This window comes from Daphnia magna, linkage group LG2, assembly GCF_020631705.1.
Source record: "Daphnia magna isolate NIES linkage group LG2, ASM2063170v1.1, whole genome shotgun sequence".
Lineage (NCBI taxonomy): Eukaryota > Metazoa > Arthropoda > Branchiopoda > Diplostraca > Daphniidae > Daphnia > Daphnia magna.
In genome coordinates, this window is record NC_059183.1 from 15,333,169 (window position 1) to 15,361,006 (window position 27,838).

General features: G+C 42.7%; 1 protein-coding gene and 1 long non-coding RNA gene across 3 annotated transcripts; one reads left to right on the top strand and one right to left on the bottom strand.

The window, feature by feature from the left end:
* Positions 1–1,634: 1,634 nt before the first annotated feature.
* On the bottom strand, positions 1,635–4,136 carry LOC123470155. The gene is made up of 3 exons (XR_006643679.1): positions 3,626–4,136; positions 2,056–3,556; positions 1,635–2,000 (listed from the first exon to the last, which is right to left on the bottom strand). It is a non-coding gene; the product is annotated as an uncharacterized LOC123470155 (long non-coding RNA).
* On the top strand, positions 2,075–27,385 carry LOC116916012. Of its 2 annotated transcripts, none has more exons than XM_032921187.2 (9): positions 2,075–2,446; positions 10,155–12,240; positions 23,224–24,253; positions 24,564–24,803; positions 25,311–25,440; positions 25,535–25,705; positions 25,767–26,321; positions 26,394–26,506; positions 26,578–27,385. In XM_032921187.2, the coding sequence occupies exons 1-9, from the start codon at positions 2,075–2,077 to the stop codon at positions 26,840–26,842; spliced, it is 4,962 nt and encodes a 1,653-aa protein (XP_032777078.2). In that variant the 3' UTR covers positions 26,843–27,385. The 2 variants fall into 2 exon arrangements, with proteins under 2 accessions (XP_032777078.2, XP_045025878.1); XM_045169943.1 differs by lacking the exon at positions 2,075–2,446 and adding an exon at positions 7,625–8,311.
* Positions 27,386–27,838: the final 453 nt, after the last annotated feature.

Here is a 27,838-nt window from a genome sequence, read left to right on the forward strand (position 1 = left end):
CATTGCAAGCCCGTTATGCAGACTTCTTTTTCCCAGCAACATAGATGATGATTCGTCACGGTAAACAGCTTGCGATGGGTGAAGGTGTGGTAAAGTAAAATTATTATTGTCTCGCCCTCTAAATGACGATACGTCCAAGGGATGGGTGGGTTTTTTCGCAAAGGCGGAATTCAGCCGGCCGTTTGAGTATTCCACTTTGTTTCGGCCACTGCGAAATTGTAACACAATTGTGTACTGCAGTGAACTGCGAACAGAAGTAAAAAGGTGCCATTTTGTGAACACAATAGGTAGCTACTCAAATTTGCGATGCTTCCATTTGATTTTTGCCTTGATTTTTTACACAAGTGTTCACATTATCGGTAAAAATAAAACAAATGCTGCGAGGTAGTCCAATGAACAAGTTATCATTTCCTTTATTTTCTCTTTTCGACCTAGCAATTCAGCTAGTTAGCTTTATTACCCGCCGGGTATCGTTTGCCGCACACATTTTTTGTTTCCTGTTATCGTTTAATGTTTGTTTTTTTTCTAGCCACAAAAAATTGATTTTCCCAGGCCTCTTTGCTCAAGCTCAATCGTGCTTGTTACCGCTTTCTTTTATTGGGTATTCTGATTTTATTTTTTTTTTGTCGTGCAGTAATTCATAGAAGATTGCTGTGACGTCGATATTCGACAAGTATTTAAATGGTGTCATAATTTTCGCCCACTTGCCTCTCAAAATGCTTTTTTTTCTGTGTCTTCGGCCATCTCCATCTAAGATTTTTGAAACTAGAAAGCAATTGATTGCGATCACGAGGTGACTAATTTGTCACCTGGAGATTTCAATGGTTTTGCTCTCTAGCGATTCGTTTACATTGCGGGCAATACTAAGAAATTTCTCAAAGCCGTTAGAGGGTTTGGACAATCACTCGGATTTTTCTTTTTTTTTACTTCTCCGCTTCAGTCACTGCGAAATGGCTGAACGGATGCGTTCCATTTGATTTGAAGAAAAGAGAAAAAATCTTGACCAAAATTGTTTATAATAGGAAAAATACCGTTTTCTGCATAGAACGGGCTCGTGGTGGGAGGGGAGTCGATGACTTCGACCTACTTGACTGGTCAATATTTTTTGTTACGAGTCGATTGAACCCCGACGAGAACCCGATAAATCGCTATCGAATGGCAAACAAATAGATGGTCCTTCTGTCGATGCTTCTAAAGTCCTAACGGAAGAGCTTTTCTTTCTTTTTTCGTTTCACAGCTGTAAAATGCAATGACGAGGGCGAGCACAAGGGAAATTCTTGATTTAATTTTCGTGAATTGTCAGCTCGAGCGCATCGCCATGGAGCTGCAGTGTCTTCCATGTTGCGGACCGATGATTAGCGTTCGGACGCGCTCTCGTTCACTCATCGGCATGTAGCCAGACACATTGGACAAAGTATAAAGCGCGCTCAAAGATCACGTTTAAACTGCCGCTTCAACTATGTCAAATCGTTTATTGGTCTATTTTTTTCGAGGGCTTGGCAATAGTTCTAGATTACTATGTGTGTTAAGGCGATTAGCGCTGTTTTAGCACGTTAAACAACATTGATTGTTTCAAGCATTTACTTACACGACAGTATCCATTCAAATGATCGGGTCCAAAAACAAAAAGTAAATAGGTAAGCAAACCGTTTATTCAGTGCCTCTGCATTCGAATCGGTGCTGAGCTTTGAATAGCCGTTGAGCTATGAACAGACGATCGAGGTCAATCACGATTCGAAGCGCTATAGGATTCGATGATGCAACGATTATTTCTCGTCGGGGTGATCTCCTTTTGTATCCATCCACCCAACGGGAGTCGATTAACGGTTTACTGACGTTCTTTTAAAGGGTTTTTCTTTCGAAGAAGACATTCCTTCGACTCCTCTATAAAATGCTTATGGAACGCCGATCAAAGCCGTCAGTCAAATTCAAGTAACAGTCGAGGGAAATCCACGGTCTTCATCGTACAATCGAGTTTTTTTGTTTGTTTAACTCTTCCACTGCGATTGGCGATTGATTGAATCAAGTGTACATTTCTAGTTTATCATTCTTTACCTTTTATTTCTTACGCGATATGGAGCAATCCTTGCTCGAGGTGTACAGTCTGGAACTGGAAGTCCATGAAGTGTCGGAGACTATGGACAGTGAGGAAGACTACGATGTGTGGCCTATTGAGATGGACGACTATCTCGAGTGGCTTCTCAGTTTTCACAGTTTGTTAGACTCACTTCAGCTGGAAAGCGTAGACACGAACGAACAAGAACTAGAAATCTCTCTGCCACCACTTCAGAGTAGCGAAGACAACTTTGCTTCTTTGACAACGATCACGTCGGATGAAAGTTTCCATAACTGGCTTTCTTCTTTGGACAATAACTCCGAGCTCGGTCAACAGATGGCCGATGGTGAAGTGTTGTTTTGCGATTTCGTTGCGGCGGGAATTGCGGCGGTAAGATTTAAACCGACTCTCTGATTTTTAAATTCATTGTAAAGCTGCATTTTCATCAAAGCTTCAAAATATTCAAGGATTTTCTTCAAAGAATTTAGATCAAAATAGTAGTCAACGTTGACTTTTGAAACTTCGTTTTTATCATCAAATTAAAGTTAGACATCATTGGCTATCTCGTTTACTAGCGGATTTCTCCTACATAGGAGATAAGACTTTATTGTCTAAGATATTATGAGTAGCCAATGGTGTCCAAATTTTGTATATGTTAGCCTACTCTAATTCCGAAAGTGTAATGATACCAAAGATCATTACACCGAATGTAATGCCACTGTTTTTTTGTTTTTTTTTTATCGAGTTCGTTTCGGTTGCAGTTTTCAATAACTTGAAAATGCGTTTTTGTGTCAATAGTCAAAGAAATAAAACTTTGTTTCGCAGTGTTCAATGTTTACGTAGGACGAGAAGGAAAACATTGTTTGATTGTTTAGTACATCTGTGGGAAAGGTTCCGTGTAGAAAGCTGGCGAATGATGGTGTTACGCAGTCAGCTACAGGCGCAATTTTTTTAAAAGATGTCTCATGTTTCGAGCGTGTAACAATCTAGCCCGATTCCGCAACACCTGAGGGGGTAGAACAAAAGCAAAAAATGAATCCCGCCGTCTATTTTTCCTCACCCGATTTCTCCCGTCTTGCACCGTCGTCAAGGGTCAAACCGCACATCAGGCACTTTGGATGCAAAGGGATGTATACACGTTTCTTGCTTCCCGTCTGCCGGTTGAGACTGTCGATTTTCTTGTTCCTGCAACACTTCCCGCGCCCTCAATGCCATTTCCAACAAGACACACACCGAGATGTAAATTACGTCATTTCGCGGTCCGTTGCTGCCTCGATATTTTTGAAACAATGACAGAGCGGGGCTTCCACTGCTGTGATGGGGCTATTACTCGAGACCTCATTTGGCAACATCTTTGTCTTAATTTTGGCCTAAAAAATAGCCGGTTTGCTTGTGATTTCTTTACATAAGTCACCAAATAAAACTGGCAGGAGTTATTCATTTTTTAAAATCCTCTATGATATTATTTGGTAGCACTGTAGTAAACCGTTGACGCCGTGTCTATTTTTTACAGAAACGTTAATTTTTTAAATTCATGTACCAGATAACGAAAGTAAATATTTCGACTACCTTGGTGGAATTTTGAAACTGGCGTTGTATGCATTAGGTGTTCCAATGTTCAGGATATATTTTGTTGTGTGACGCGAGTGATAATCGTTAGAAAGCGAAACAATTTCGTTGGCCGTCCTTGATTGATAAGGCGATTCACGTATCACTCCTATAGAGTCCGCAGCAACAACAACAAAAAAAAAAAGGTATTTGATGACGACAGATTAATGGAAACATGTTGAACAATGGCTGCCCACTTGTTCTCGTTCACTGTTTGCTAGTCGGATTTCGACGCTGCGTATAGTTCATTGAAATATTTCTGCAGCGCCTTTCTCTTGGCTCGATTTATGCTTCCTGACTTTTACGACCTGCAGCTGCGATGCGGACAGGTTGGGCACGCACACGGCTCATTCCTTCCTAATACTGCCCGCCGGGAGGTGGAAAGAGAAGACAGTTGATTGCATTTTCACCTCCTTTCTCTCTCATTTCTCTTTCCCTGCAGCACACAGTGCTTCGCTACTCTAATCAGTTGGTAAACGTCTCTTCTTTTTTTTTCTTCTTCTCTTTGTCTCTGTCTTTTGTCTATTTAACTCACTCTGCATCTTTTGTATTTTTGCCTAATGTTTTTCCCAGACACAGCCCGGTTCTGTGGGATTTGAATGACTTGGCAGACGTTGTTCCAGTGATTGGTTTTCATGCGAATCGTGTTATGTAGATGCTACCGCGAATGAGACCAATTTTTTTTGTTTTGTTTTAAATAGCCACCGAATGCCAGTAGAATTTTTTAAAAAAGATTCGACGCTAAACCAGCAGGGAGGGGGTCTATTTTCTTTGGCCATCTGTTGCGACCTTCTTGCGCAAAAGGCTGGGTCCCTCTTGTTGTTTTTCCACATTTTTAAGCGTAAGATGAAGTAGTATAATGGTTGAAAAGAAACAGTGCACCTCAAAACACAGCGAGAGCCGATACCGCACAACGGCAGCCGATGAGAATCAGGTGAACCAGCAAGGTTTGAATCTATTCTGACCGTAACATGTGACTAAGGAAATAGGCGCTATAACGACGACACACAAAACGTAGAAACAAACGCAGCAACGACTAAACGCAACAAGTTCTACTTGCTGGGTATTTTTTAAAAATCCAGCAGGTGACGTCTTGTGCGAACGCGCGCGCGCGTGGATTGCGGCTACCTGTGACGTCCAGCAAAATGCATTGCTGTTTCCTTATTTCGAATTCTATGTTATTCTTTTTTTCTTTTTCTTTTTTTTTGAATGAAGACCAAGTTTGTTTTGTTTTTTTTTTCCCCTTTTTTCGGCTTATTTTTGTTGTGCGTATTTTGAAGTAGCGCACGCCAGATGGACCGTGAACACCCATTGAGTTGACGGTTAATTAGGAACGATCTGAAAAGTTCTTTTTTTTACATTTGCATTTGATGTCAATATTTGCGGGCTATAAAGTGGGAAAACCAAGCAGATTGTGCGATAGGGAGGAGGGATCGAAATACTTTTCTCATGGAAAGGACTCGCTTGTTTACCTTCTGTCATTTTTTATCGAAAACTCTCGTCCACAGCGGGAATTAACATTCAATATTGTCGAAAGGAAGTCAGTTAATCGGAACGGACTTGTATGTTGTAACGGGAGAGAGACTTGAGATGGAAAAAACTAAAAAAATGGCTGTAATATTCTCATACGTAACATCTCCAACATGAATCTGGTGAGCCATCGAGACGATCAGTGATGCGTATAGACATAATTTTTCTTTTCTCGTTTTTGCACTATCACTAATGGAAAGCAAAAGGAAAGTTGTCTGAACAAGACTTAATAGCTACATTTTCTATAAAGACTGTAAGTTATCCATCAGATCAAATCGCTTCGTAGATGATTGAAACTACAGAGTAGATGGAAGGCGGTGCCATCTTATTGATCATGTGCGTAGAGAAAGTCTGATCAGTTTTCACGGAGGACGGTTACAAAAAATGATCTCGATTCGTGATGCGTTTAATGTCGTTGTGTTTTCTTTTATTGTTACCTCGAGGGCAGTATATATATATTTTTTAAACCAAAGAATTTTGACGAAATGAGACTGTGAGAATTTTAGTAACTGAATGATGGGTCCGACAAGTTGTCTCCTACCACATGGATGATCGGAGACCGTATTACATGAGACGTCATTGTCCTTCTGAATAAATTGAAAAAAAAGAGGAAAAAGAAAGGCAAGTCTGCAATTCTGTGTGCAGATGCTGCGCTAACGGCGGTTGGAAGTAATCAACAAAGCAATCGAAGCCATTTTTCACGGACGCCTAACCCACTTTCCTCTTTTATTCAAAATGATTTTCTCACGGAGCGGCCAAATCGGCTTGGTGCACTGCTTTTGTTTATAACCAACTATATACGAGAGATTGTGTGCTCCTTCTTTTGACTCTGAATCAGCAATTGCCAAATTTGCTTATTCTACTTCGGGTTTTCTTACGTTTTCTATGCCGCTCGTCAATTATTATTTTAAATCGTATCTTCACGCCGATTGGAATTCTCCAATAAAATCCGAGTAGAAAAGTTCAACGTAGAGCGAAGAATATTCTCGTTGTCGTTACGCCACGCCTTTCAAAATATATCGATGGCCTCGTTGACTTCAAAATCGCAAAACATGATCGCTCTCTATTGGTATTTCTTTGAGTTTCATTGGCCACCAGCCACCTGAGGTCATTACTGCGCTACAAAACATCGTCCACGTGCCGTTTGAAGAAAAAAAAAGAACCTGCCCAACAAAAAGCCACTTTAAATGTTTATGGTGTACGTTTCACGTCTTTTCTTTTTCCGGTTTTTATTTATTTAATTGCGCGTGTGTTCTATGAACATTGCGGATGCAACCACTCAGGAAAGAAAAGAGTGGCATCTCCATTCTTTTTGACAACAAGTTTTCCCTAACTGTCGTCACAAACAATGGACGTATTTTTTTTGTTTTGTTTGTTCCAAAGCGTGTGAAACGGGTGCGTATAGTCGCTCCATTTTTCCGCTATGCTGATTTTTTTTTCCTTCTGCCTTTTTTTTTTTTTTATTTTGAAACAAAGTGGTCGAGATTAATTACCGCAACGAACGGCACAATTTTTTTTTAATTATTATTATTTGAATGATGAGAAGCACGATGACCCATCGTCAATAAACTAATGATTATACTGGTTTATACCAATTGACGAGAAAGCCAGCCGTAAGCTGAACAGGCGAAATGCCTTTCTCTCTTCCTTCCTGACTCGCCCCAAAGGCTTTGAATATGCCAGTCGGATGGGTCTGTCTGAACGCGCACTTAATCCTCCAGACTAGGGTAAATACCAATCTCTCGCAATAAGCACATACAACGCGCTTCGATGGTGGTATGGCTGCGTTTAACTTCCGAGGAGAAAGTGCATCGCCCCGGAGGATCGCAACGAAGCGACGTGAGAGAAGCCTCTCTCACAAGTTGAGCGTAAAACGAAGAGAAAGTTCTGCCAAAGATATGATGGAAACAGCTGGAACAGTCAGCGCCATAACTGAGATTTATTTTTCGTTTTATTTTCTTTTCTTCCCGCTCTGCTCTTTCGCTGGCCATTTGCGATCGACACATTTTATACGCGGCCGCTTACAACCACACTGCGCCCCTTCTTTCTCTTGTATTGCTGATGATTGTGGCGTATTCACCAGTGGCTGTGTTGTTACACAGTACCTTTCACTCGATATACAGCCGTTTGTTTGAAGGAACTGGAGCTACTGGGCCGCCCATCGACGGCGAACAAGAAGTGGAGAATTATTAGAGAAGAGACTTGGCGGTGCTCGTACGAAATTGAGCGACCTACTTTTTTCTTTTTTGATTGGGAACTCCCGACTGCTCCCGCCTTTTTTTTTTTCTCTCCCTTTCTGGATGTGCACACTACTATACACATAAAAACTCTCTAGGCCCCGCCTGCCCACTCTTTCCTGCGCATAAGAATGTTTGTTCCAAAGGGGTTAAGTGGAGCTTGCCATCGGTCGGTTGTTCCAGTCACTACGGCGACGTAGAGTAGAGAAAGGCATCAGTTGTAGCGCGTCGTTCGTTCATTTCACCTGTGCATTTTCCACCGTGCGCGTTTCTTACCTGTCCCGTACCGTCTCTTTTGTTAGTCTCGTTGGCGTATATTGTTTTCTTTTTCTTTCATTCTTTTTTTGTTGTTGTTCGAGAGGGAATTCTTTTATTGCTTACTTGTCTTGCTTGATTACCGCGCACACACACATATTGACGGGTGAGTCGATTCACACGGCCGGTATAGAAGAAAACAAGATGGGCCAGGTTGGTTGTTTGTCCGCTGTGCCGTTACCATCGCACCCCACTGTAGCATAGGCTCGTACTCCATTTGAAGCGGTGCTCTGTTGAGCGAGTCGACGACCAACGATCCAACGGGATAGTCATCTTCGTTTTCATTCTCTTTGTAGTGTGTTACGTGCCCAGTTATACCATGACATTGCGTCTAGAAAAAGTGTTTAGTTCAATATCGATCAGCCGATCAGTTTGGTGGATTTAGTTTTTGTTTTCACGACAACCGACTTTGCTTCTCGTTGTTGAAAACTTGACAATATAAAAAAAAAAGAAAAAAGAAACGAATACGATTGACATCATGTCGACAAAGTCCGGCTTAAAGAAAACGTTCTCCTGGCGTTTTGGCCCGTCCAAATTTAGCCGGAAGAGCAAACCGCATTCAGAGGTATGAATTGTATTGACTTTCTATATTACCATTGTATATCTGTGGGCGACCTGGTGATCTTTGGCATCCAATGTGTTGATACTAAAAGGACTGATGTTGCATCGTTCGCTAAAGTTTGGGTTTTTGAATCTTTGGGAACCGGTATTTCCCACAGCACCGACACTTTATTCAATATTTAATGGTGTGTTACCTATTTTTTTTTTTCTATCGCCGAGAAATGTTGGCATTTTGTTACGCAGAACGGGAGAGAAATTGAACTATTTATTTTTTTCTGTGGCCCTAAAAGGAAAGCCACGGCAATAGAATAGTCTTTTTTTTTATCCTTTTCGGTTCCTACTTTACTTTTTTTCGTGTCTTGCTGGTTTGCTCGTGGCAATCATGCCGTGAAGTCATCACATCTGTTCTCCAACTAGAATTAATTGTTCTGAAAAATACCAGCATCATGTAGCCAATTTTCTTGCTGTGTGTTGAGAAGAATCATTTGTCATTCAATTTTGCGACATATATTTCAATTTGTTGTCTAAGCATGTGACAAAGCGACAGTTGCATTCCGCTACGTTTGCGTACCGGTTTTCAAAAAAAAATAAAATATTTATTTGGTCCATTTTGACCGAGAATCGTGTCATGTTTGACGTTCTGTTAGTCAAATAATCCATCATTCATCCCACGTTAGGGTTGAAGAAAGCCGCGCGGATTTTGTAATGTGTCATGTTTGCATGACACTCTTACATTTCTAACTGGAAACTTGACAATAAGCCAGTAATTGACATGCATTTCGCGCTTGCATCCAGCCGGTGTGTAAAAGAGGTAGAACCGTGTACTGACGCGAAAAGGAGGCCATGACGCGGTGTAACTCACTCACCGTCTACTCTGGTGGTTACGATGGGAAGGTTGTTTTGTTTGTTTTTTTTAGGTATTTTTTGGAAAGTCCTTTCGACTGCCAAATTATATGATATAATATGATGCTGTAACCATTCCTTCCATCTGCTTTATTTATTGTTTATTTATTTATTTTTGATATGCTTCAGATGCGCAAAACACCATTCTGGTTTAGTGATCCGGTCAGGTGGTTTGATAGCTAAAGAATCGTAAATGTGAAAGAGATTACGCCTGGAATGATATCGTGGAAATGGTGTAATCCGTCCGTTGAAGAGTTGATTTGTGTTAGTTATGACGGGTTGTGACAACTCGACCCCATTAAGATCAACAGAAGCTGATTTTTCTCTTCTTCTTCTTCTTCTCTCTTTTTCGATAGTTTATTTGGCATTGATTTCTTCTTGCTATGCTGGTATTTGCTTTTTTCTCTTCCCGTTCACGTGCGCTGGTTTTGTTCCACGTGAAAGAAATCGCCGTTTCCTGCCTCAAATCATTACGACAAGTTTCTTCTTTTTTGTGTGCTCATTTTCAAGACGTTTTTTTTGTTATTCAAGTCGATTGCAAAATTTTGCATCGTTAATTTCTTTCTTTATTATTATGGCAATCATAGATATCCATTATGGATATCACTGTACGCGGCACAGCTTCAAAATGAATTAATCATCATTATTAGCAATTATTACGCTGTATCTATTTGGCTACATAACAAAATACGCTACCTTTCCCAATTCGGCTAAAACCAGTTTCTCTCGTTTGTTAAGGAAAACAAGCCTATCACTGTCACATCCCCATTACTCGTCTTTGAGTAGAATGCGTGATTTTCTCTCAGTTTTATCTGGTTGGGAAATAAACTTTGTTCAGTCGGTCAAGAGACGTCGTTCGATTCAGTTGCTCTATTAAGTGTGCTCATAATCACAGTTTCTCATTTATCTGTTACTTTAATTCGTCAATTGTTTTAACTTTTCAGGCAGAGGTTGAAGAACCCGAGAGTCGAAGGCACACGAACGCTTTTGCGTTTCACGGTCAGCTTCAGCAATCCGGCCCCGGCTTAGACGTTGAAAGAGACTCTAACGGCGATAGCAACAGCAGCGGCCCCAGCAGCTCTGTCGGCTTCATTTCTGACATTTTGGACGGTGTGGTCTTCGCGCCGGTTGGTTCGTCTGAACTACCGCGCCCATCACCCGACACTCGATCGCGATCGACTTTGTCTTCGTTCCGCCCAACACCGGAATCTGAAGAGCAACCCAATCACCCGGTAACAGCACCAGCACCGGCAATAAGCAGTGTCAACCAGTTGGAGCCGATCAAATTGATTCGAGCCAAGTCGCCTCCGTTAACGGATCTCGAAACACTATTTCAGCGCGAATTAGCGGCAAAGATCAAGAAGCGCTGTCAAGACACCCAACAGCGCCAACTGGACAAATCTCCAACTTCCCCCGTTAGCGCGTCGACAATTGTACGGTCGCAATCGTCCGCTTTGCCCCCTATTCCGAAAATCATCGAAGATCCAGTCACTTCAGTCGTAGCTGATGTAGTTGTGGCCGAATTTGAAAACCCGCTCTACCAGACGCTGGACGAGTGTTATTCCGGATCACCTACATTACTTCCACCGCCTCCACCGCCGCCACTTCCTCTGCCGTTGCAATCTGATAACGACGAAGAGGCCACCTATGCTGTTATAGAAGAGCGCAACGGGTCTCATTATCAGACAGTAGTCCCTGCCACTTCATCCAGCCATAACGGAGAGGAGCAAAGAGTTTACGCTCAGGTCAACCACAACGACGAGGAAGAGCGAGTCTACGCCCAAGTGGCCGACGGCCTGGTAGAAGAGAAGATCTACGACACGGTGCAGCAATCAGAAGACACCGGCGTTGATCCAAACGCCATCTACGAGAATTTGGAAGAGCTGCAGGAACGCGAGCAAACTTACGCCAATATCTGTCCGCCTTCGGATTGTACCCCACCATCGCATCCGGCCAACGTGCTAACCGCATTAATGTTGGACGTCGAAGCCACCTCCGCTGTCACCCCAGCTTCGTCGATCAGCCGTTCGAGCGACGGTAGCAGTTCGGGCAATTCATCGAGCAGTCCGCAACAATCGACTTCGTCGCCCGAACAGCTTTCGCCCACCGATTCGTTGGCCAACGAAAGCATCGGGTCCGTCCGCAACATCGGCAGCCCCGACTCGGGCGTCTTTGGGCTCCTCCAACCTGCCCATTTTTCATCTGACTTGTCGCCTCCCGCCGACGCGCTGAACAACAACGTGAAAACGGAACGGACATCGGGCGGTCAGCAAGATTTTTTGGATCAAACACTGAAGCAATTTGAAAGACTGGAACAGCTGAGTTCCGGAATTTTTGAGAACTCGCAAAAACAGTCCAACAAGATGGAAGATGACTTGCTGTCGAACGGAATGGAAGAGAAAGTTGCAACCTCCGAGCAGACGACACAACCTGTTTTGCTGCCTGTCGTGATGGCCGAAGATAAGATCTTGCCCATTTCGGAGATACCCATCGAGACACTTTTGGATCTGGTCGGCTCTGTTGAGCCATCTGAAGCTAAACGACCTGAATCTGAATCAGAATCAGACGAGGAACGTGTCGTTCGTCCACCGCAAATGCCGATGTCACCGCCCCCTGGCGAGCCGTTCCGCACGTACGATCCGGCTAATGAGGATGGTCTTTTCCAGGCCTCACTGGTCAGCGTTGATTCGCAAGCGTCATCTTCAATGAAAGAAAGTGACGTCAGCGACATGGAAAGTCTTTCAAAGGAGACTATTCGATCTCCCGAACCAAAAACCAATTTGGGGGCGCAGATCGTTGAGGACGACGTGAAAAGGATGCAGGAGCGAGACCGAGCTCGCAACGAGAAACTCGGCCTGGATAATGTTGGTCCATCATTTGACAGACTCAGCTCGAGCCGCTACGACGTCATTAGTGAAATGACTCCCAAGACCACCAAGCGCAAAAACTGGCTTCCGTCAACAACCGTGGATGCGACTTCTACTGATCAGTTGGAGCCTCCACCGCTAGATGGCAACCGTCGCCTATCTGGTAAGTTCCCAAAGCCCACTCATTCATTCCATTGTTTATTCTTTAACGATGATTTATTCGATAACGCGTAAATCATAACGGGAAGCTTCACACCTGTCGCACCTTCTGGGTGAAATGCGTAACAATACCAGGAAAAAAAAAAAAATTTATTGAACCGGTTTTCAATAGCTTGGTTAGTAGACTATCAATCCTGTTTTTCAAAATTCTGTTCTACAATCGATTAGATGACACAAGGAGCCCGCGCTAGATTTTTCCCTGATTGCATACACAAATACTTTTTTAATCAGTTTCGAGACCACCACGGCAAGTGTTTATTGGCTGTTAATGGTCCAGTTGAACGGAAATCTGCTGACGCGTTGACACGTCGTTAAGAATGTCTGAGCCGACAGGGAAAAAAAGAAATAAAACCTACGTCTTGGCTTGCTTCGTCATTAAAAATGTCGACATTCGTAGGAGGCCGGTGACCTGATAGTGATATCTACAACAAGCTTATCATATGCCGGTTGGAATGTAGAACACTAGTTTTTACTCTTGTTTATTCACCTCAGAGGCGGAGGTAAAAAGACAAGAGAGCAAATGATAGAATAAAAAAAAAGAAAAGAAAACCCTTAAAAGCCCTGATCCCGCTAAGCCCGTAAGCTGTTGACGCCGTACGAGGCCAAATGGAAATTCCTTTCGGGAATGGAAAAGCTGTGCGGGTTGCAGGGCCTAGTTCAAACAGCTATGGCGGTACTCTGCAACAAATTTGGTTATCACTGTCAACAATCTCATAACAATTTTCACCCCCTTTCAATCCCTCTCTAAAAAAAAAAAAACTTTCCCTAGCTTTTTATCTTTACGTAAGTACAGGGGAACGCTTTTCTCTTTACTTCTCGAGGTAATTCACTAGTTTATCTCAAAAGTGACGATGTTTTCATTTCCTTTGACAAACGGGACCAGGGCTAAGTGCGCACCTAGTGACCTGGATGCGCTGGCGCGTCTTTGTTTCAAGCAATGCCTTAGGATTCATTGAAATAATAATGCGAAAAATGTTTGTAAATTGAGCCTCGTTGTTCACCAAGATCATAGCCGTCATTCTAAAAAAAAAAACTGGGGTCGTTTGAATCAGGACAAGGAAAATAATGTGGTGTTATTTTGTTTTGTTTTGTTTTTTTTGGGGGGGGGGAAGGGGGGTATGTTTTGCTGTTGCCCTTGTTAATGTACTGAAGTTGCCGAGACCGGCATTGGCGATTGTAGGTCGTGAGGTCTCTTTGCATACGACTCGACGACCTTTCGTGAGTTGTGTGCCCACGTTCGTCCTCCTTCCCTTTCTCGCATTTTACCAGCCGACGGAAACTATCGCATGGAACCTCGCTGGTTTTATTTTTGTTTGCTTGCTAACGGTGAGCGTAATTTTGTATAGCCGCCGCGCTGTGTGTCGTTTAAAAGTTGAATGACCGCCCATTTTTGAGCGACAATGAAATTCTCCAAAGATGCTGCGTCCGTGTGTGTTAATAGAAATAGTCTTTTCTCGTCGACTTTGATAGCCGAACGGCGCCACGGACTCGTATTTTCCTGCACGGCAAATAGGAGAACTTGTATAGTAAAAATTGATATGACGTTTCGCATTTTTTCAAGTCCTTTTTTTTTTTTATGTTGCACATGGCCCTCCCGTATAAATCAAATCAATTTAATGTAAACACCGTTAAATCAACGTCCACTAAGAATGTTTTGATCCTGCTGGGATTTTTTAAGATGATCAAAAGGCCGTAAAATGAAAAACAGAGGCTTTAGAAGTTACAGGAAAGCCGGGGTGGAGAGCCTACAACATTAATTATACGTACGTTGTTTGTTTTTGTTTCTCATAAACTGGCATTCAATGGCCATCCATAACTATCCCTGAGTCAAACGAATCACGAGACAGCAGGTACATTTTTTTTTTTTCTTTTGGACATGTGATAGCATCGCCTTGGGGGCAATATACTCTTAAGTCGTTCATCCGTGCATCTGAAAATGCGTTTTGCCATCTTGAGTGGTACTGTTCTGCCTTCTTCTTTTCCTATTTTTTTTTTTCTCTCTCTGTTGATCCTTGTCGTGTTTACTTTTGCCCACCCGCTACTAACTGCTGGCCGTCCACATATTTTAACCACCCAACCATCTACCGATCACCGCCTCTAGCGCGCAGCCGATGCCTTTGGACGCTCCGCTCCAGCAACGACGACGTGCATTGATCACGCTGAGTTGCGTTGTCCAAAGTAAAAGAAGAAGAAGAAAAAAAAAAAGAAGGCGCGTCGTCAAGAGCTAAGGAGCGGGCATACTGGTGTGTATCTTGTTATACGCGTGTGTATGCGTGCGTGTGTGTGTCGGCTAAGAGGTCTTTTAAAGCGCGGCCGGGAGAGTCGACCGCAAGTAAGGCTGTAAGAAAGAGACAGAGCGAAACAGTTGAGCTGGAATCGTTCATCGAGGCGGACGTATGCCGTCATCTTTCACGTGCAAGTGCCCCGATAACAGTTGATAATTGCAAGCGTCTTGTACACTATTATTGGGCGCTGAGTTTTTGACCGCGCATTTGTGCAACCGACATCCGCATTTCATCATTCGATTGGAAACTCGCGCGCTTTTTGAGAGACACTTGTAATGACGTCTACGACGGCCGTTGTCTCGGCTTCTTCTTGCTGCGACGTCTATCTGTCCAATAGACACAAGCTTTTCAATGGTTTAACACGCACTTTCAAAGCCGCTAGTACTAGCTGCCTCTTCTACGATGACTCGAGTAAGTCTTTTGTTGGCTATCCGTTTCATCTTTGTGCAGCAAACAAGTCCACAGATAATCATAAGCAAACGAGGAAAAGATAAACGCCGCTAATTTCGGTTGTTCTTCTCAGCGGGTAAGCAGACAAAGCTCATGCAGTCATGACAGGAGGATAGAGCGTTTCTCGTCTGTTGAATAATCAACTATGGCATCGCAAATAAGACGGATGGACAACAACAACAAAAAATGCGCCCTTCTTTTTTTTTTTTTCTCTCTCCTCTTTTGATTCGGGCTGCGGGCAGAGATTCCTTACAGCAAAAGGGTTGGAACCGCTATGTTTTGAAGTTAATGTTTCAACTCCCCATCCGGCTTTCTCGTCTCCATGCCTGAGTTGTTGATCGTGCGCGAATCAGTATTCTTTTTGGGAGCTTTTGGCATCAAATGTCCCGGTGACGTCTCCTCTCCTTTCAAGGAATTCCTGACTCACCATCGTCCCTCGTTTTTGTCCTCTGCGAAATCATGTTGAAAACTCTGTTGCTGTGTCCTTGAGAATCTCACAAAAGACGTGCGTTAACAATAGCACACAATAAATATTTGAAAAAAAAATCAGAACTGGGGTTCATAAGAAAAAGAGATTCGAACAATGTCTATTCGATCGTGACGCGGGGCCCATGATGACGTTCGATCATGCGTGCGTCCACTTGTATTGTTTCTAACGGTACACGATAGGGCGAAGAAGTTCATCCGATGACTGACAGCTCGAAGCGTAGAGTCTTTAGCCGATAGCTACCTGAAATTTAATATTTCTTACCTTTGCGGCGAAACGATTAGATTGAAATTCTTGAGAAAATTGAACGTGATATTTATTTATTCATTTTTTTTTCTTTGTTTTTATTTTTCTTTCTTTATTTTATTTTTTATTTTTTTGCTTCTTCAATGTTTTTGGGGCTCTGTTCGCGGGCAAATGTGAATGAAGCCATAAACAGCCGGACAAATCTGACACACTTGGCTAAAGTCGAGGTCCTTCAGTAGGAGCATCCGGCCCGTTGCGGACTGTTTGCTCGCCAGTCAGGGATTTTTGAGGCGAAGCGAAACCCGTTAAATGTCGATGTCGGCCGTATTCAAGAGAACGACGCGACAAGACGTGCAACAAATAGCAAACCACGTGTCATTTTCCCATTTATCCCTACAGCAGACGAGAAGAACAAAACAAAAACTACGCGTCAGTTTTATACCGTTACTTGTCGATGATTGCATTCTATCCCTAAAGGCTCTCCCCGTTCCCCAGGCGACTAGTTAAAAGAAATATTAACGATATATTATACGACGCGAGGACTTTTTATTTAGGTGAAAATAATGTGTCGAAATGGCTGAACGTTAATAACCCTGTGTCAGGGAGGGACGGCGCTCATTTGGCATGGCTATTATTTACTTGTTTTTGTTTTAGTTTGTTTTTAGTGCGTAAGACTTTTGTGTGTGTGTGTGAAACCTCTTAAGGTGCATAGCTAACAAATTATCCACTAAGTTGCGAGCTAATTATTGTCATTCGAAGGCTCTGCTGTAGTGATTACAAAGAATAACGTACTATTTCGGGTTGACACTTGAATTTCTTTACGATTAAAACCAAAATGCCAATAGTCGAGACGTGGATGTGATGAAAATTAATTCGTGATGTTTATCGAGACTTTTTTTTTTTTTGCCGACGCCGATCGACTTGTCGTTCGGTTGGAGGAAGTTCACGTGGCCCATCGACTATCGGCCATTTCAACCGCACCGAATAAAGGCAAATTTATTTTCTACCGTAACGTGCGTTGTCAATTTTCTTTTTAAGGTGTGGAATTAAGAACACGCATTCTCAATGTAGCTAGAATTATTATTATAAAAAAAAAAAAAAGAGAGATAAAATTGGGGAATAGGAGCGGTTCATTTGCCTTTTTGAACTGACTGGCCTCACTAAAGTAAAATTCGTGCGATATGTAGGCCGCCCGTTATGCAAACTGTATCATTATGTGAAATAAAAGAACAGAATTTTATTCGCGACCCCAACACTATTCTAATTCCAGAGCATTATTCATGCGGTGATGAGATCGATGAACGCTATAAAAAAAAAAAGAAAGAAAAAGAAATGCATGTGCGTTTTTGTGTGTGTGTTTGATAACGATAATTTTTGAAAAAGAAAAAAATCATGGCATTTCGAGGCGAAACGTACAAATTTTCGCCGCACTTAACCTTTGGCTATAATCATATGCGCAAATGTAAGACTGAAGAAAAGAATGGATGGTTTACTTGCCGTTACAAGTCTCGCCACACAGACACACACACACACACACACACACACATAAACAATCACACAGAGACCGCCCCTTCCTTCCATATCGACATTGTCGGAATTCATCAAAGTAGAGAAGGCCGACCCTGGTGACCCACCATTTCCCATGCTATTAAAACAAAAGAAAAATACTAGATAGGAAAGAATCCACCTCGCAAGGAGGTTTTCGGCACATCAAACCATTTGACGTCGTTTTCCAGTGATTCTCATTCTCCTATCACGTTGAATCGTTTTTTTTCCCTTTTTTAAAATCACGTGTTTTGATGTTGTCAGCCGCAATCATTCGATTTTCTCCCCGGCTTGTGAAGAACATGATGACGATGATGTACACGATGTGGGATCGAATAGCTTCTTTTGTTCTCCGTTTCTAATCTCCGCTACGGTCGTAAAAGAAAATAAGGAAAGAAACAAATTCCTTAATCTTTTATTTCATTTCCATGGTGTTGGCCACACGTAACATTCGTATATCGAGTCACTTTGGCTAGCCTGTAGTTAAAGGGAAAGAGGGAAAAAAGAAAACGATTGGTCAGACAATTTATTTTATTTCAAATCGCTTTATCTACCAAAATGGGTGCTCAGTAAGAATCATAAAAATTAAAATTGCCTCGAGTTATTTCGTATACTCGCTAGTGCCGCTCTATTGACGCACAGAAATCCGTTTGATAAAAGACGAATTGAATCAATGCAATGATATATAGACGCAATCGTTCAGACATTTTTTATTTAACTTCTAAAGAAAAAACGTAATTGGGATTCTGTAGCCGGTCCGCTACGATGTTCAACAACCTTGACTTTGTCCCTAACATCTTTTCAATGCAAAATTGCCGTATGACTATTTTGCCTCGCTCTTTTTTCTTTTTAAATTCATTTCGAGCTTGTCGAATAAATGCACGCACGACAATCTAGTACATAGTAAGCCTTGATATCAGTTCAACTATAAATTCCAAACGTCTCGCTTCTGATAGTACATGAATTGTCTCGATAACTGGAGGCGTTGCTCCGTGCGTTTTGTTTCGTTGATTTATCCGTAACTCCCGCAGCTCCCGGCTCCGTTCTTTTCATCTCATCCTTTTTGTTGTTAGATTTTCATTCTCTTCCCTCTCCGCCTTCCTTTTCATCTGATGTCTTGAGTCAAGATGAAGAGGGGTAAGGAGAGAGATCATCGGACTTTATTCTATGCATACTTATATTATACATGCACGCGTGCTGTATATTTTTCTTGTCTTTTGTGTTTGTGTAAATCACGAACGGCATACCCAAGTTGTTGTTTTTGTTCACCTTGTGCCCCCTTTTTTTGCTTTTCTTTGTTTCGATTAATTTTTTTTTTTTTTTTTTGTAATTCATTTCTTTGCTGGGTTGCGACGTCGTTGAACGACGACAACTGGAACGATCTAGCGTCAAGGGCTTGCGTGTTTAGTCCTCTGGGGCGCCATGAACACCCATGAGCGAACGGTGTGAGAAAAAAAAAATCGAGGGCCGAGGTGGACGACCGACCGAAAAGGAGTTGAAAAAGAAAAAGAAGCAAATAGCAAGAAATAGAAGCTCTTGGCGCTACCTTGCGTTTATCGATGTGTGTATACGCTAGTAAAGGACGTTTGCGGCGGGGGTTGATGATGATGATGATGTGGAACCCTGGAAACGAGCTTTTTGCCCAGCGCAAGACCCGGATCCGATTCAATTTTTTTTTTTTTTCCTACCCACGATGCTCAATTAAATCAGCAGGAGGAAAACGCAGAAAAAATGACACGAAAAGAGAATTCAAACGACCCGACCAGTGCGGCAGAAGGAGGTGAAAATCAGATCACGTTCTCTGTCGTTTGGTTTAACAGTTTAGACAATTAAATACGAAAAAGAAAAACGAAGAAAAGTAAACATTTTTCCTTGCTAGTGAAACGGAATGAAGAAAAAAAAAAAAGCGTTGCTCCGACTGCAGCCAGTGCTGCGAGCGTTGACGGAGAGTGTAGGCTCTTCGTGGGATTATAGACTACGTTACATTGCTCTAAGCTCAAGTCTTGGTTCTTAGTTTTCCTTCTTCTCTTGCTCCCCCCCATTCGTTTCGCCCTCCTCCTCTCGCTTCTTTTATGTGTACACCTGGCGGGACTTTCAGGTGAGCAGACTCAGTAACGAAACTTCAGTCGTGCCGGACGGTCTTGTTTGCCATTCCATTCCACTTCGTTAAATTTTTTTTTTACGTACGACATTTGCATACGTTTTTTTTTTCCGCTTTGTTATTAATGTTATTCAACAGTGAGTCACTTTTCGTGTGCAACAGCGATTGAACAACTTTACCGCCAAAAGAATCCCTTTTTTTTTTTGTTTTTGTTTTTGTTTGTTCAATCAAAAAATTTTGATTGTTCGTCAAAAGTTCTTCTCGCCCGGATTTTCTCACACACACTGTTCCAGGTGCATATTCTATATTTTCTCTTCACGTTTTCAGAATGCTCATCACGGGCTCCGGAAGTTGTTCGGGAGGTATAAGGCTTTTATTTTGTTTTGTTTTTAATTTTTACTGCAAATGATTAGTTTCGTTGTCTTTTTATTTCAAGACTTTCTTTTTGTGAAAGGTGCGGCGTGTTGTGTTTTGTTTTTTCTTCTCTCCCTTTCTTGATCGTTTATTTCACAATGTTAGCCAGTGTGTGTCTGTAGTTGTGGGCTAGGTTCAAGACAAAGATCTATCAGTTGTTCTGACCTTCCCATTTGCCATTTTCGCGTAATTATCTCTTTACTAAAAGGGGAAAAAAATGTATAAAAAAATGTTTGGAAGAGGGCAGATGATAACTAGCGAAACATAGTCGAAGGAGCTGAAAAGGTTCTTGGCTTGTGGCCTTTTACGGCATTGCTTTAGGAACGGCCGATGTCGATGTACGAAAGGGAGATGTTGTGTTTTTTTAGTCTGTGGGTGTGTGTTACCATGTCGGCGTGTCCCGACATCACGAAGCAGATGGTTGCGCTCTACTCTTTTTCTACGTAAAAGGGAAAACGTGCGATGGCTTCGAGTATACATTTGTCTTCTGTGCTGACCCGAACTCGGCATGTCTCACTCGATTGCCAGACCCACTCGCTAAACTTGTTTGTTTTGTTGGTTTCTCCTGTCGAAATTGGCCCACATCCTCGTCAAAACTAGGTGATCCTCCCATCTACCAGTTTACCACGACCTCAAAACAATAGAGATTCACTCCATTTGCGCTAACCTTTTCGAATTTGGTTTTTTGGGATTTCGCCCTTCTCCCATTGAGGTTAACATAAGAGATAATGTGGATTTCCTTAGTCTAATTCTAAAAAATTCACGTGTTCCATTTTTGTTTTTCTTCTGTTTATTCGTCGCCCCTTTTTTCGCTGCCAGGGATTTTGGTCTCTGCCGGTCAGAGGAAACGATTTCCTCCTTGTCTCCTGCAATTCATTGACGATGGAATCGTCCTCACCAACCCCCACAGCCCTCCATTAAACAAGTTAAAATAATCGTTCGAGTTCCTCAATCTCCCCCTCCCCCCTGAAAAATAAAGTAATACGCCCTACGCTCATCCGCACTTGAACTGGGGCCTTCCTCCCCCCTCCACTTCCCGGCATCCGTTAGTTACCTTACCACATGTGTTACCTTCTGTAATAAACACAAACAAGAGCAACTGCTAGAGACATGGGGTAGGATGGGTCAAACCAGGTGTTGCTCTCCCCCTCTCTTTACAGAAACCGTCTGGTTCCGGTCCACAAATCGAAATGAATAACGACAATTTTTTGAAGCTGGAACATCAGCCCACCTGTTTATTGTAACCCTCTATTTTTGGGGGTTGGGGGAGAGAACGTGTGCGACCCTTTCAGGTGCTTCATCTGTCGATTGAGTTTCTCGATGACCCGTGTACCACATTCGAAGGTTGCCGTCTGTTTCTTTATGGCGCCCTTGATTCTCTAGTCAAGCCCAGTGATGCCTTTTCCTTGTACAGTATGCCATCCACGAAAAGCTTTCGATTTCGTGTTTTTTTTTTTTTTTTTTTTTTTCGGTTTCATTTCCCTTTTTTAATTCTCTCCCTATTTCCTGTCCTTCGCTGCACACCTTGGCGTCATACGTTTCCGCTGTCGAGAGAACAAAGGCAGATCGCCCTTGTAAGCCGTTTGTGACATCTGCTACTGTCTTTAGACGAATCTGTTTCCCAGCAGATAGTGTACTATGTGTGTTGTACATTTTTCTGACTGCAAACACTAAAGTTGATTGTAGACCACTGAAATTTTTTATTTGATGGCGTGAGCAACGACTAAGAAGACGGTAGGGGTTCCAGTTTTACAATATTTCTTTCGACTTCCCACCGCTCCCGTTTGCCGTCCTGCTTGATCAATCAAGCTCAAACGATCATTGGCTTCCATTTTTTTTTACTTTCTTGGATTGGCCACATACCAGACAATGGCGATGACACTAGAAACCCCAATGGTGTTTCATCGTCTTAGCTTTTATTTCCAGCCGTCTTTCGTTTTCGACAGTGGCCGCTTCGCTCTGTTGCAACGAAAATCCTCGACGACCATTCAGCCGCCTCCGGAATTCGAAAATTTTAGATGAAATGATGTTCAATAGCCAACATTTTCATTTGATTTGTTCGACTTTCTTGCAGCTTTCGCTGTAGCAACAACGTGAAGAAAAACCGTCGGTTTCTAATTTGTTTGAATTCTATTTTTCCGCTCTAAATGAATTGCGTCCTTTTGTTTAATAGGACATTGTAAAAGAAAGAGAGCTACATTATAAAGAAGAGATAAAGACGAAGAATTTGAACTGATATGATTGTCGGTATACAATATAATAAAAGGCGAGGAGGGAAGGGAAAAACAAGGACGGCCTCGTGTAGTTTCCGGGGAAGCTATTTGAACGTCCTGTTTGGCGGATGCGTACACAGGGAACGGCTGAAGTTTCCTTCCTGCTAGTCGCTCATTAAACACAGCCGTTCCCTTGTTGTTCTCCTTTTCTTCTCGAGAAATGAAGACAGCGGCCTTGATTGCGTTTGGTTTTCTTGCAAAAAGTATGTCAGTTCGTGCATCTATTCTGAGTTTTTCGCCACGAAACTATAATGGAAATGGATACGTATGGAAGACGTCAAAATTTAAGACGGCGTAGCCACGTAATTTCCGCTTTAATTTTCAAAAAATCAGTTCACACCGAGTTGCGTCACCGACCATCACGAGCGATTCGCTCTATTTTTATTGAACGTCAGCTGCTTTCCCTTTTTTTTTTTTTTTGCGGTTCTCCGTATTATGTTGCCTCGCATTAGAAACCACGCGTTGTGATAATGAAACATCTCACATTTAGAATCAAATAAAAATAAAAAATCCCGATCAATCTATGCCCTTCATGCAAATATTACCGGTTATATGCTACGATTGTTTTCCGATGTACCGGTAGACCATCTGTTTGGGCTTCTGTTTGGCTTCGTTCAGAAAAAGGGAAAACGGTTTCGGTCAAGCTGTTTTGTTATTTTTCCGTTCACGATGACTTACCTGAATTCTACAGTAAAAAAAAAAAAAAAACACGCACGCTATAGTGAAATGGGATTTGTCAGAGAAATAACATAACCATCTTTATGGAATAACTCGTATCATGCCCTTGGAAGTCGAATCTCCAGTTTTCCGCCCTGAAGGTTCGATTCAACTCTAAGAAGAAACGACAAACCACCAAAGGCCCAAAGTCTTAACAGTTCTCCGTTTCCTAGTTGGTATTTTCGTATTCATTCCCTCCTCCTCCTCCTCCTCGTCTGCCCTCCGTTCTTCCTGCATTCTTACAGTTGGCCGAGTCATGACGGGTAACAAAAGACGGAGCAGGAAAAAATTACGATAAAACTCTTAGAAAGATATCATCAGACAGTATACACCGATAGCTGGAACATTCCTACCCTTACGGCACCTTTGAGTTCTAATACTAAACGTTTTTTGCTTGAATAAATTCTAGGCGGTGTCAATAGCGAGTCTATTCTGGTCAAAAAGGAGGAAACGAAAGCCTTTTGGGAAGGCAAAATGCAGTCCGAAATGGAGGAGCCGATTCTGCTGACACGCAACAACCGGACCAAAACGGAATCGCAACCGCTTCAGCGTCAACAGAATACTCTGTCGCCTCCGCCCGGATTCGACAATGATTTCTTTGACAGCGAACAAAACGAGACGCCTGAACAAGAGGATGAACCTATTTTAAGCAACATGGAATTCACCGACGTGGCTTCCATCACGTTCAAAAGCGACGATTCCGCACTGGATATGAAACCTTTCGTCATTTTTGGCAGTTTCGAAGACGGTGGCTCTATCGATGACGTCGATGCTACCGCACCCACTACGACTGCCATCGCTCCCGCGCCTCTTTCGGTCGCTATCCCCAACGAACTGAAATCTCAGACAAGTCACGACATACGGCCAAAATCGTTGTACTTCGAACCGGACCGTGATTCATCCTGCAGCGACGATGAATTGGAAACGGAAGTCGGTGCAGCATCGTTTTCGGCCAACAAAGGCGTTCATTCCATCAGTCCTCATTCAAATCCAACCGAGACGCTGATCGAGCGGGAAATACGGCTTCAGCGCGAACGCGAAGAGGCCGTGCTTCTCGAACGTCAAAAGGCTCTGCAAATGTTGGAGGCGACGCGCAAACAAGCGAAACTGCCCGAAGCGGCGCCGAGGAAACCTCACATGGCCGAATCCAATAAGAGGGAAGGACACAAAGTAAGCCAGCCTGGTGAAGTCGTCAAAAAGGCGGAGTCGAAGAAACCCATGGAAGTGTTGGTCTCGCCGGCGGAGATCCGCATCTCGGAGGAGATCCGCGAACTAAAGCGACGCGAAGAGGAGCTGCGCCAACTGAGAGAGTCGAACGTTCGCAATGTGCAGAACGGTTGCGAGGATCCTTCGTCGTTCACCACCAATGGCGTTACAGACGACGAAGGACTTTATTCGGATGCCGAGCGTGATGTCAGCAGCAGCGAAACTAACAGCAGGTTTGTGTTGTTTGCGAAATTTTGCGTTGGGTTTTTTTTTTTTCTTCTTCTTCAAGGGACTTGACACCCCCATATTTAGTCATGCGTTTGGGTGTTGTTGCCCTACTTGCAGCATTAAACTCGGTTTTAGACTTGAATCTATCATTTTGAATGAAATATTTCAATGAATTTCATACCCCAATTCCCATTTCATTTTGATTGTTTAAAAACAAAGTAATTTCTCTGTTATTTTTTCTTTTTTTTTTCTTGTTTTGCAATTCATTCTTTTGATTTGATGTGGTTCTCTGATTTTCATTTGCTTTGGACGCAGTCGAGTCGAGAGCCCTGAAGCTGGTCTGATTTCCAGCGAGTATTCGAAATTTCCACACCAGCGGACGCAGTCGATGGATTCGATGAGTTCTGGTCACAGTTCGGGCGATCATGTCTTGACCCACACGACCAATCCGAACAGCAGCACGGAAACAGTGAAGCGGGGTGGTCGTTCCGGCAAGCCAATCGTCATGCCGCTAGACGATCTGTCGGATGAGGATGAAGCCCCAGCTTATCTAAGGTATGCTTCTATTCCAAACGGAGTTTCAATACATTTTTTTACCTGAACAGAAATTCTAAGCAGCTACTACTACGTGGAAAACATTTAATGTCGACCAACTTGGCCGAAATGAATTTCATCAAATATTTGTTTGTTTTTCTTTTCCGGGATCGGTGATTTACCGCTGCATGGTTATGTGTGGCATTGAACCAACTTGCTTTATAATCCGCGCTTTGTTGTCGATTTTTGCACGGGACAAATTAAGCCATAAAAAAAAATATTTGGAAACGAAGTAATTGAATAATTTGACTCGCTACCGAACGGCACTAGGTCAACCTTTGATGAGTCAGTAAGCCATTCAAATGCTATCGACTTTTTCGAGTGCTTCCACGATTCATCGACTGGCTGAAGTGGTTCGGAAAATCGATCGAATTTCTTGCATTTTTTTTTTTTTGTTGGAAGTTGTTTGTTGGGATTCTTTACAATCATACAAATGAATGAACTCGCTTTTTTTAACAAAATATTTAGCAGGTCTAAAGAGACTCCCATTGAACGCGAAATTCGTTTGGGTCGTGAGCGTGAGGAAGCCCTGCGCAGAGAAAAAGGTCTTCAACCCGGAGGGCTGACGGTGTCTGTAGCTAAACAGAATGAGAAAGAGGTCAACTAATTTTTGCCAAATTATTCTTTTTTTTTAAATTATTACTTAATGTTTTTTTAAATGTGAGACCCTTTGACTCTCTTTCCGTTAACAGAATCGCCAGGGTCAGAGGTTCACCAATTTGAACAGCGACAAACGTGACGTCCAGCATCGTTACGCATCGTCCGTCATTCAGCGCGAAATGGACGAGATTGTCGAAAGGGAAAATGAGCTTGTCCGCGATGGAAAAATTCAAACTACGTCTCTCGAGCGAGCTGGTTCCAAGGTTAGCATACCTTTCAATAGTTTGTACCACTGCAGCAAATCTATAAGGACCCGCTTTACAGGCTTCCAGCTTAGCTGATTATTCAAGAAAAAAGGCTGTCATGGGATCAGCTAAGCCCGTGTCATCCATTCAATCCCCTCCCACGGTGGAACTCTCTCTGCAGCGCTCAGAGTCAGTTGTCGAGGATCGAGAATCGCCATCCGAACCGCAGCAAATTAAGAAAACGCCGCAAATGAAGGTGGTGTATGGCAACCGCGGCTACGGCAACACAAACTTAACGAGCGCAGCTGCCAATGGCGGCCAGCCTGCAGCCGCGTCGGCGACGTGGCGCAATTTCAGCAATCCGCAAGGTGGCCAGCGTGGTTTGATGGAAAAGTTTTTCTTGTCGCGCGGACGTTTGAACAGCCCTGCTACTTTCAATGCCCCTACACCTTCGGCATCCACGGCGCTTTCTTCCTCATCACCGTTAACACATCACAGCGTCGTCACCCCAGGATCATCGGCCGGTGATCCTGTTGGTGTGATCAACCAGAGCAATAAAACGACACCGGCTCCTGCCCGTTACGTTGCGCCCGCAGTCAAACCTGTAGAGTCGCAAATAGCACGAAGAGACGAGGTGAATTGTGCCACTGAAAAATTAACATTTATTTAAAAATGAACACTGGGAGATAATTATGTTCGAATACAGGAGGATAAACAAGTACGCGACAAAGTTGGGCCTCCTCGCCGCCACTACGCCACGACAGAGGAGAAAATTCAGCAAGAATTTCGTGAGATGCAAAAACGGGAGGAAGAACTCAAGTAAGAAAAATGTAATTGCGGACGAGAGTTATTGGCTCGACTAACGAAATTGGCTATGTTTGGCTACGTAGATTGAATCGGAGCAAATTTTTTGCCAAATCGCAACCCAATTTGCTTGACATTGACGATCAAGGTGTTTGCGAGCCAGAGCAGCGCTTGGAGGGACAGCTGCGAAGTGCCCACTCCATTTCTGACCTGCTCGCCGATGAGACACAATCAGTGGAAATGAGAGAGGAATTGCCTCCGAAGTCATCTTCCTCAACAGTCAAAGGAGCTCGCCGTAAAAGTGCATTGATTGCCCAGTGGGAAAATAGGATTCACCAGCAAGACTTTTGAAAGATTTGGGCATGATTTTTTTTTTTTTTTTTTTACGAAACAGCTTCCATAATATATGCAACACGCTTCTTCATCTGCAGCCGGAATAACGGACAATTCCAAAAACAGTATATGCCCCTTAAGTTACCCGCATTTTCTCGCCTCTCTTGGAATTCGGTTGTCTGTCGAGATGCTTTCTCCCTTCTTTCAACACATTTTTTTCCCCAATTGTTATGAACGTATTCATGGCCTTAGCACTGTTAGCACAGTGAAACTTTCCCGTCAAGTGCCCTTATGTTGCTTATGAATTTATTTTTGTTTTTTAAATATCTTTTCCTATCTTTTTGTTTCCTTTGTTATACCGTCATCAACTACTTTACCTAAAAAAGTTGAAATATTCAGCGAATCTGTGTGCCAGGCTTGTAGACTGAAATTAGTTAATTAATCGCATTATATCGTATGAAGAATTAAAAACAGATTTTCTCGAACTGGCTTCGATGTATAGCCCATCAACGGAGCAATGCGGTGATTCATGAAAAAAAAATACATGGTTTATCTTGGAAAGAGTACAGCTTTCGTTTTTTTTACTGAGCAGCTTTCTCTAGCTCATTTATTAGAACAATAGTGGCTTTCAGATACACAGATATCGTGACAATAAATTCCTGCCATTTCATGGCTCCTTGTGATGATTATTTCTTCAGCGTGATACCACCCATATGGATGAAATTAAGTTTTTTTTTTCGATTCAAACTTTTGATTTCCCCGAGAACAAAATGAATTATTCTACAATTGGGTTTCAGCGGTGAAGGGAATGAAAAACTATGCTAGATTCGGCAAATAAATAAAAATTCCTTTATACTGCTTAGAAAGTTCATCGTGGCATGCAACACTTTCTGTGCTATCCGTATTGAAGGATTATCTTTCCAAATCAAAAGCACGCTTGTTTCCAGTACCCAAATAATTCCTCTACTTTAGTCCCATTTGCCGACTGTTGGCAACCTCCTAAGTTACGCGTTT